At 34.6% G+C, this 11,294-nt stretch overlaps 1 protein-coding gene across 1 annotated transcript in view; it reads left to right on the top strand.

Annotated features, from left to right (window-relative positions):
- LOC111088184 (pleckstrin homology domain-containing family G member 1-like) overlaps positions 1–11,071 on the top strand; it is a gene marked incomplete at its 3' end in the record, with an annotated part of 24,735 nt that extends 13,664 nt beyond the window's left edge. Inside the window, exon 3 of the mRNA XM_022397426.1 lies at positions 10,971–11,071. Within this exon, the coding sequence (XP_022253134.1) occupies positions 10,971–11,071 (101 nt within the window). The remainder of the gene's footprint in view (positions 1–10,970) is intronic.
- Between the last annotated feature and the right edge of the window lie 223 nt (positions 11,072–11,294).

Raw genomic sequence — 11,294 nt, forward strand, 5'->3', positions numbered from 1 at the left:
ATCATTTTATCGAAGTTAACTACACACTTCTTCGGTAGTAAGTAGTCCAATCCTAATATGCATGAGTCTTCAATGTCAGCCAAGTATACATCATGTCTGTCCTTTATGCCCTTGAGCTCAACAGTTACCCACACTGGTCCCCACAACCTTGCATAATGTCCTGTCACATCACAGAGCTTCTGTATGGCTTCTAGTACTTCTAGGTGATCTAGCACCTTGATACTCACAAGGGTTTGCTTCGATGCAGAATCTATGACAAAGTTGCACTTTTGGCCATCCAGCTTTCCTGTCACGTAGACACTGTGTGTGCTTGCCATTTTACACTTAGCCATTGGGACATTCACAATGGGGGGGGGTTGGTGGGCATCCCTCAACACCAACCACTACTGGTGTCCCCGAGGCTGACTTATTGGTAATATTCTTTTTACACTGACTTCTCATATGTCCTTGCTCTTCACAGTTCCAACAACCTGTCTGGGTAGCAGCCTTTCCTGCCATGGCATCTTCCCTGTGTTGAAGTTTCCAGCATTGAGCTTTCTTGTGCCCAGGTTTGTTACAGTACCAGCAAAGTCCCTCGAGCTTCTCTTAAAGCTGCCCTTTTCTGGCCTTGAATCCTGATGGCTGTACCAACCTTGGTACCTCTGAGGACATTGGGTGGTGTAGTTCGGTAGACCTTGTGTGCCATATTTTCCAAATCATGTGCCAGCTCTTGCAGGCTCTCCCCTTTAGAACGGACTCTCGTCCTAAACCAAGCCCTGTAGACTTCAGACTGATTTTGGGTTCAGTACCTGAGTTCTAGAGCCGCTACCAGTGCTCTGTAGTTGTGCCTGTCATCTGCTGACAACTGTCCAAGTATTTCCAGTGATTATTCCTTCAAGCTCGTTGCCAGGTACACTGCTTTCTGCTCCTCTGTCCATCCATTCATTTCTGCCAGGAGCTCAAATTGTGCTCTATATGCTTCCCAGGGTGCCTTCCCATTGAATTCCTGGGGCTTCCTTCGTACTAGATCACCCCTATTGCTGACACTCATGTCTGGAATGTGACTTCTGGCAGGACTGAATATGTATGCATTAGGGTTTAGCTGCGGGGTCTGGAATGAAATCTGAGGCTCATCTTGACTTAAGATCAAACAACTATTTTTACTTCAATGCTCTAAATTGTTCAAGAAGATACTAAAGACCTAAATAAAAGAGACAAAACCTTTTAAGATAAGAGAAAACATTCTCTAAATTTTAAAAAAAAGCTAGTACTTTTACCCTTCCAACATACTGTTAAAAACAGATTTACATGTTCACTTGGCATAATAAAAAAAACACACAAACCCTCCCATGTTTACTACCATTGTAACTCAAAAACACACAGTATATCCATGCAAAACACTGTAATTTTAAACAAAGAACCTAATATCAATAAACACAAAATAGCTATCTTAATTGAAGAAAACAGCCCCACCTTAAATCAACACTCCAGATGCCTATATTAGACTGTGAAGTAATATCCTGTGTTGTGACTTCTTTGTTCTATACTGTTTATATACTCATGTATCTCTGTAAACTACTTGTCTCTGAGGATGACAAAATCTTGTCAAAACATCCTACATTCATAACAAAGTTTTTTCATTACCCAGTCAAATCGTCTCAAAACTTTTATAGCTTCATCAGTTTATGTTTGTGTTAGTCATTCTTTTCCAATTTGATAACTTCCATCAAAACTTGGTTCATTTTTCCACTGGCATGAAAAAACTGATTGCTTCCTTCACAGTATTGAGGCAGCAAGACAAGGCAAGAACTTTCAGCATCTGAGAAGCAAGCAGAAAGATTTAGGCAATGACTGGCACAGTGATTGAAGTCTGCAAGTGGTGCCACATCTTTAATATAGGCTGTGGTTCCAATTCTCTCACTTGACATTGCCAAAGCACCATCAAACCCTTGTCCAACACAGTAGTTGAGATTCAAGCCTATTTTGTTCGTCTCCCTCAGTATGACCTTTCCGATACTTTTACTGAACATCTTAATATCTTTCATTTCACCAGTGTTTTCCATGTCAACTTTTCCTTCCTCAGCTGCTTTTTTTTTTCTTCCTTCTTTATACACATGCTTTGCTCAAGTAAATTCAGAACAACAAATGGTGTCTCGTGAATCTGAAGCTGGGAACCATCATCATGTGCAAATCATAGAGTAACTGTTATCAGTTCTCTTTGTGTTCAGTCAGTTGTTTCATCAGCTCTTATTGTAAAAAAAAAGGTGCTTGTTTTGCCATAGAAACTTATTTTCTTTTTGATGAGGTCAGTAGGAAGACATAGTTTCATTCTGCGTTGTCTGGGGCGGGACATGTATGTTGTTCTTTGGTGCCTTCTTCAATTATCTTCTAGCATTTTGTCCCCTGCTTCAACAGTATGCTGCACCAACACTTCTCTATCATCATGATGACCTTATAGAGGAATATTCTGCTGGGCACATGACAATATCAACTTAATGATGCTCCACAATGCAGTTCGATTCCTTTGAATGATGTTGGCAGAGTTGCCATACGTTAATGAAACGGGATCCTGTGGCTGGTCTGCTTTGGCCATTCATTAAAGGAACTCGTTCTTTCTCACCATACTTAGTTGATGGAATTGCGATGCTTTGTGTAGGAAATGTATTCATTTTTTCAGTGCAGCTTCTTGAAATTCTGCAAAGGCTTCTTCACCATATAACCTATTTAGTAGGGGGTGGGGGTGGCCTCTTTTAAGATCTGATACCTTCATGAGAGCGCAAACTTTGCACCATAGCCTCTTAAGGCCATCTGCTTTGCTAACAGCTAACCATTCATTTCTCGTCCTGAAGACGTGCAAGTGAAACCCGCCGATAATACTTAGAAGATGAATCAAAAGATGACGGGCACCCTTGTTTCTTTGGTCTCCAGTTATTTGTTAGTGCCACTCTGAGCTCTTTCACTTTTAGACCTTATTTTTGTAAGAAGTAAGCTGCATCCTCTTGCAGTTGTATGATTTTGCTATCAGTCTAATGAGCATCTGAATCATTACACAAGGTATTAGAAACATTCGCTGGCCCCGTGCATACTTGCTCTAGATTTTCCAGGTCGTCTGTAACTTTGTCTACAGTACAAAGATATTTTTGGTGGTCTGCAGTACAAAGTCCTGGCTCTCTAATGGGTGAGTCTCGTTTACTGTCTAATTTACAATCCACCCCCTCATTTTCCTCAATCTCGCCTTCATTTAAAAGCTCGTTTCTTCTTTCTCCTCAACATTTGTTCTATTTTAGGTTGTTCATCATTATTTTCCAGCATTGTCAGTGATCTTTGACTAGAGAAGGAGTCCAAACTCTTGCACTTCTTTGCGCTCTCCACCAACATTGTGACCCTGTAATCCATTCACACACATATATATATATTCATGGATTTGTTTTTCTTTCAATCATCTGCCATTATATAATTATATGGGGAAAACAAACTTTAATTATTATCCGTATATAGCCTCCTATTTAAAATTCAGTTAGGGATTCAACCATATGTGCTCGTATTTTGATTTTGCGAATGTGGTTTTATAGCTGCATGAGTGGAATAAAAGTTCGAGTACGCGTGGGTACAACGTTGTTAATTTACGAACAAAAACCAGTGTTTACAAGTTTGTATAAAAAAACGACAATTATATTAAACATCCAAAGATGAACTCTCCATTTCATGTAAAGAAAATGCTCTCTTCAATTATCTACTATCATGTTCTTTGCAAAAAAACTTCTTGGTTTTTAATACAAATATCCTTAAAGGAGCAATAAGAGATTTATGAATCTTTTCTTTTTTGCAAAGATATTTTTATCCAACGCACACTGAAAATTTCATTTGAATCGGACATTGAGTTGAATTATGGCCAGATGTTTACATTTCATTTTCCCAGAGCCTATGCTGCTGTGTAACTAATTTAGTTGTTAACCAAAACAAAACACTTATTTTCAAGATTTCCCCGGAAAAGTCGGAGGAAACCACTTTAGAGTTTTAGTGATAAAAATGGGACCATTCATTATTTTATTTGATATCAAACTCAACAATTTGGGGTAAGTGGGGGAAGGGAGATGATGTTGTGGATCTCATAGTACCCATTGAAGCTTTGGTTGAGTGTTCACACTATTAATTCAGTTGTTGGGCCACTTCCGGAAAAACCAATATTTGAAGGCGCGAAAAATGTGGAAAAAATTGACGTCGAAGATCGACTCCCAATCTCCTAACACATTTTTAATCAAGGAAAGATATAACACTTTTTATTATATATTAAGTCATTCTGCAAAGTTCGAAAGATTATTGGGTGTATGTTTACTATTTAGTGTATTTTATCAGACACTCAAAAATTGGACGCAAAATGTGTACGTTTTGTATTGATTTACTGCAGTATAGGAAAATATAGGAGATTTCAGATGGGTGAGGAGAAGTGCGGAATTTTTAGGCATAAAGTATAACCACAGTTATTTTTTGTGTTTATAATATTACTAGTAGGTCCTATCCCACAAACAATTGCAAATATATGGAAGCATAAGAATTTTTATTTTTGTCATGGTCACTACCGTTATTGCATAAGGGGGATCCCTAGGAACCCATGCTAATTATCTCCACAACTGCGCGGTGTGTATTTATGAAATACCTATCAAAAGAAGCGGAATTAAAAGTTAGACAATTACAAGATAAATTTGTTTCTAAAACGCATTCGTTTTTGTACAATCTCTGATAAAATAATTTTGGGTCCATAGCATCCTTACGCACTTAAATTCATTACATGGATAAAAGGCAGTTTATATTTTTTTCACTAAACACTTATATAGATTATAGATAATAAAGTAATTTAAAAATATGGCCTAGAGATGGTCTAGGCCTACAAGCTTTAACAACCTAGCACTATCGCGTGAGTTCAGACTTGACCTATCGTAGTATTGTTCAGCCGTAGAGCGGCTTAATCCATGCGTAAACTTGCATGTTTCCTTACATGAAAGGTTCATCTGCAGATTTTTTACTCACTTTAGAATCTGCGGGTTTATCTGCTTGACCACAATCAATTTTGCGTTTCCTAATATTCCTATTCCACAATGACCATTCCACCGTTGGTGCCATACAACACCATCCCGAGGTCGCGGTTCAAAACCTCGCAATAGTTGCCCGAGGAACGTGGTAACACAAATACTTTCTCTTACAGGCTTTATAATATGATATCGCTTGTGTAACTCATTTGATATGGATTGCCAGGTTGCCTGGATATCCGATATTTTGCAACTCAAGTTATTAAAATCTATATGCTGCGGTTTGATAAACAATATTTTGACCCTTGAAAAGGGGCTAGTGCATCATCTTTGGAAAGGGAGTGCCAGACTTGTATCAGATCGGCGAGGGGAGAGGCAATTGTCCCCTCCTTAAATCCGCCACTGTGTGCGTATATATGACTGCTAAGCGGAACTGTATTGTGAACATAGAGTAATAGTGCGATCGTGCATAAATAAAGCTAGTAAAAATATGCGAGTTAATATTACTCCACGAACTGAATATGGCATGAAAAGGTCATGTCAATTAAAAACTACGGACAATGGACAAAATTTAACACACTGTGAGTAATGTAACAACGTAAGAGGGGTTATTACCTAGGATTCAGTAACAGTGCAAACAAAATAACATCAATTCCTGAGAGGGAGGAAGAGGTCATTGCTGAATCTGATCCTCCCTGGTCCAAAAGATGGACCGAATCCCGATGATGAAGAAGAAGCCCTCCAAAAACAATGTTAAACCGGACTTAACCAACTTATTTCAGATATTGTTCCCTAATTTCTTAACGACTTCATATCCAATCGCCGTAAATGTGAGAGTTACTGTATATAATGCAGTGTATAGTACAATCATTTATATAAATTGTAAAGTTTGTATTTTCATGGTTTGTGTATTGAATATTAAAATTATGAAAGAACAGGTAACTTTTTGTTTTGTTTTTTAACTTAGAATCTTTCTGAAAGAACTAGAAGACTGTGGCCTAAGACCGGTAGAAGTTGCCAGATGTTTTGTCAAAAACAGTGCAGGTTTTGCAATATATGCACATTATTGCACAAATTATCCAAGGTAACTGCATAAAATCTCAAGACGAAAACATATTCTTGTATATTTCTATTAATAATATGCTTATATCATTAAACATAGTAGTACCAATAAAAGCTGCAGAATGAATTAGCAACAACAAGTATGGGAAAATGAAACTTTACCATTACTTGCTGATCATCATAGAAGAATAAAAATGTAGAAAAATATACAAATATATTTCATATAGCTATAAGTTCTTACTAGATTGTAAAACTTTCTCTATTTTGAGAGTAATTTATCTAAAACTGCAACATGTCTTACAAAGATAGAATGTGAATTATAGACATTTTTTATTGCTAGAAACATTACATTTTAATATTTGACTATTTTATAATCAAATTGTTGAAGTTAAGATTTAAGTTAAGTTTTAGCAAAATGTGATATGTTTTGAGTGTGTAGAGTGATTTAACCAATTTTTGTAGCCTTTACAGTCTATTTCCTTATTTATGTTTCCAACTATTACTACCTTTGGAGTAATAACCCCAAGAAAAAAATATTATTTAACAGTATAGTTCTAGTCTTTGTACTTTGAGAATACAAATAAAAATACAAGGTATATTTTACAAATGTTTAGTGTATTTGTTTGATGCCACATTATTGAAATGCTACAAAGCTGCAACTTCGTATTTAAAATTTTGTTAGAATAAAAATAACTGCTGAGAAGAAGTGACCAGAACTCTACATAAAGTATAATTATATGACATATTCTCAGAAATCGTTGTCATTTCAAAACTTAAGCTATTCTGCAGTAATAGTTGATCAAAATATAGCTTTATATAATATTCTATTTGCAGATCAATAGAAGTGTTAACAAAGCTGATGCAAAACTCACAAACAGCTGAGATTTTTCGAGTAAGTTCTAAAAAAAAGTTTATTTATATAATCTACATTTCATACAATATTTTATTCTGTAGAGTCTTGAAACTTGAAATATTAATGTGATTACCAATTTAATAGTATATGAAGCTGTACAATTTTTAGTAGTTTAGTTTAAATCAAACTAATGTATTAAAACTTTTAGTTTTTCACGTTCTATTAAGTGATATATCCAAGTTTCTAACGAGTTAACTTACATGCACAGATAGATATTCAGAATATAAAAATGTACATTTTATCTACCTTCATAGAAAATGGTGCTTATTTAAGTGTTAATTCTTTTTATCTAAAAGATAAGTATTTTTCAATCTTGCAAATGGATGTGGATGAAAATGGGAAATTTCCACTGCAAAAGCTTATACTTTTAAAATGGTAAATCATAAAATATTACAATTACTGGTATCATTTATATTAATCTTCTTGATTTTATAATTTTATGGAACATTTTTATTTTACACATATGTAATAAGATAAATCATAAAATATTACAATTACTGGTGTCATTTAAATTAATCCTTTTGATTTTATAATTTTATAGGAAAGACAAATTGCTCTACATCATCAGTTACCCTTAGGCTCATACTTATTGAAACCTGTTCAAAGAATAACAAAGTATCAACTTTTATTAAATGTAAGCATGATTGATTTATAAGTGTTTTTACTGAATGTTTTATATTTACTTGGTACAGTAACAATCATGCTTTGGTTTTCCTTATTACTTAAAATGAAATTTACTAAAATGATTATGATTAAATATTGTAATTGCAATGTTATTTTTACCTTAGTGATGAATATTTGTTCTAAAACACAAAACAAAGTATGATATTCTTTAGCTGATTAATTGTATGAGTATTGTTAATGTGTTATTACAAGAAATTTACAAAATTCAATTGAACTGTGTGTCACCTCAGACCATCAAACTTATTATTATTCTAAATAAGAAGTTGAAGTTCAGTTATTCTTTTATGTTTTAGTTATTTTTGAATACTTTTATGTTTATTGTTTTAAAACCTTTGCAACAAATGCTTACTGATACCCTGAAAATACATTAAAAGTACTTACTCATCAGTTGTTTGGTATATCTGCTCAGATTTTGACGTTTGATGCCATTAATGAATTTTTGAATATCCACAAGACTATTAATATCTGATTCTTACTAAAAATAAAAAAAACTAATGTAAAACATTGAGCCTAGGATTATCATGTACAGTTGTATTAAGTTTAGAAGTGTATTTGTATATTTTTGGGCTCAGTGAAAAATAAAAAGTTTTAATTATATTTATGTAATCACCATTTAGTGGTGAAAGCAAATTTCATGAAGTTGTTACGACAGCGGAAGTCACGCGATGCTGGGAGCATGCACGCTGGAGTTTCTATAAGGATCATGACTTATCGAGGAACCTCGCGAATATCTGAGTGTTTCCCAGGTGCCCTCTTTTTTAGTATATAAGCCCGGCAAATAAAGCCAGCGATAGGCAAATAGATTGCATAGATATGAAGATAGATTCAAGATAGAGATAATTGAGTCAAGCGAACAGTAGGCACCGTAAGTAAAGGTTGTTAAGTTTAAAGTGACTGTGGAAATTCTGTGTATTACAAAGTTGTATAGAGAAAGAATAAACTAGTTTTAATTAAGAAAGTGCTTGTATCGCTGAAGTTCCTTGGAAAGAATTTATACTGGAAATTATCAAACAAGCAGATACGTAACAAATTGGTGTCAGAAGTGGGATAGAGGGAAAACAAAATGGAAATGAGAAGTGGCAAATCAAACTACGACTTAGCAGATTTGATGGCAGCAATACAAGAACAGCAAAAGAAACAAGAAGAGAGACTAAAGCAGTGGTTGGAGGAGAAAGAAAAGAAACAAGAAGAGAGACTAAAGCAGTGGTTGGAGGAGAAAGAAAATAAACAAGAAGAGAGACTACAGCAGTGGTTGGAGGAGAAAGAAAAGAAACAAGAAGAAAGACTAAAGCAGTGGGTGGAGGAGAAAGAAAATAAACAAGAAGAAAGTCTCCAACAGTTGAGAGAAAGCCAGCATACACAAATGGAAAAGATTAGTAAATTTCAAAGTGAATTAAATACATCAAAGGACGATTTACTGTCCTTTACACAGGGAGGATATATTAACCATGGACCTAATCAGCCCCAGACAACAGGAAGCCCCGTAGTCTCTTCTTCAGTTCTAGTTTGACTCTTTTGAGCAATTCTCTGAGATTTAAGAATGCTGTTTTTGCCTTTCCTATCCTTTGCTTTATCTCTCGCTCTCTTTTTTCCATGTTTGACATCACTATTGATATTCCTCCACAAATAAGTGAACTCCACTTCTTGTTTCAGCTCTATACCATCTACTTTGATGAATATTCTGGGATCTTCTTCAGATCATGAAATTACTGTTATCTTAGTTTTGTTGACATTTATTCTGAGTCCATAGTTTTTTCACTTATCAACAAACCAGTCAAATGATCATTGTATTTCTTCCACAGCTTCACCAATAAGTGCTGTATCAACAGCATACATATTATTACACATTCTTTTTCTGTGAACTCTTTTTCTCTACTGCACCAGCAATTAACTTTTACCAACTACTCTGCATACAAGTTATATAATAAAGATTCTTTATGCTTTCTATAAATCTTCCACCCAATGAAAACATTAAACCAGGGGTGTAGTGTGATTCCATAAGTTAGGGGTGCACCATAAAATTAAATGCACCCACGATGAGAAAAAATAAACAGGTGGTTCAGGGACTTCATTAGGTCTGTAGAAGCTGAAGGATGCTCTCAAATATATATATACTTTATCTTAGATGAAAACAACCTACTCTTAATTTACCCCTTGTAAGTTTTTATGATGATATCAAACCCAAAATAGTTTGGTTCACGTCAGACTTATGTGCTTGTATTGAATGTTATAATTAACCGTGCCTCGCCCTTTTAACTATTGTGCTTGATTTTTTAAAATACTTAATTTCAGAAAAACAAAAGTACAATGAGGAAATTCATGGTGAATATATTCTCTTGCTGAAATAACAACGAGCAACTCTATATATTTCAAGTGTAACAGGACATGTTACTTTCGGACAAACGCGACATTCATTTCATTGCAGAAGGATATAATTGTTGTTAGTGTATTTTAAAAATCGCAACATTAAGAAGAAACATTATCAAAACGTTTAGTTTTACTGTTTGTTTGTTTCTTTCTTCTTTTTAAACTTGGACATAGGGGATTCGGTTGGTTTTTGGATCTGATTACTTTAAGTCTACCTTTGGGGTCCATATGTGTTACCTGTGTTATTTTGTTGATCTCTACCAAACTTCAAAGTCACTCTGGGGAGTGACATGGCGGGAGGGTAGCATTTGGATCTGCTTTTCTATTCTATTGATCTATACCAAATTTTAAAAACACTCTTCTCACACCCCAGGGAAAAGCATAATGGGGATTGGTGTTCAGATCTACACCCCTCCCAGTTTCATTCTCTAGTTTTCTTGGGTGTCCTCCTTTGACATATCTCAATTAAACTTGGCATGCACTCTTTCAGTTCCCCAGAGAATGACATAAAGGGGGAGTTGTCTGCATTTTCATCTGACTTCCTCTGGCATTCCCCAGGGGCCCACATGTCTTATCTGTGCTTTGGACAGGTATGCCAATTGGTTATTATTTTTATATTTATAATAGTCAATTTACAACAAGCTCCATGTCCTAGCTTGTCATGTAAAGGAACATAAAATTTAGTTTTTGGACTGTAAAAATGACTTACAATAACAAAGTTATTTGGAGCGTTATAATTGACAAACTGTTTTGTAGCAGGAAATGTGTAAATATCCTAGTGAATACAAGTATAGAAAATAATTGTTTTCTTTCTATCTTGGATGTAAGTTTATAGATATTACAAATGTTATCCCTGTGGATATATATGTAGATAGATATGCAAGTGAATAACTAGATAAATGTACATATGTTATTTTAAACTGAAGTTTTCTTTTTAGGGGTATTTCCAATACATGTTGTCCTTAGAAGTCCGAAAAATAAGTGATCAAACTTTAGAAGATCTTTCTGGAAATATAGAAGACATATATAAATTCAATAAGTGAGTATTTTTTTATTTTAAATTGTTAACTATTTTATATACACATTTTCAGTGTTATATTTCAAGTAATGAAAGCAAATATGGGATGTTAGAAAAACAGAATCGTTTGGTAATTCATTTACTTTTCTTTTGAAAATATTTATCTCTCTACCCTACATGTTGAGTTCATTATTATTCATGTCAAATCATGCACAAACGTTGTAGAATGATTACAGAAACTATT

This window comes from Limulus polyphemus, unplaced genomic scaffold (genome assembly GCF_000517525.1).
Source record: "Limulus polyphemus unplaced genomic scaffold, Limulus_polyphemus-2.1.2 Scaffold3269, whole genome shotgun sequence".
Classification (NCBI taxonomy): Eukaryota; Metazoa; Arthropoda; class Merostomata; order Xiphosura; family Limulidae; genus Limulus; species Limulus polyphemus.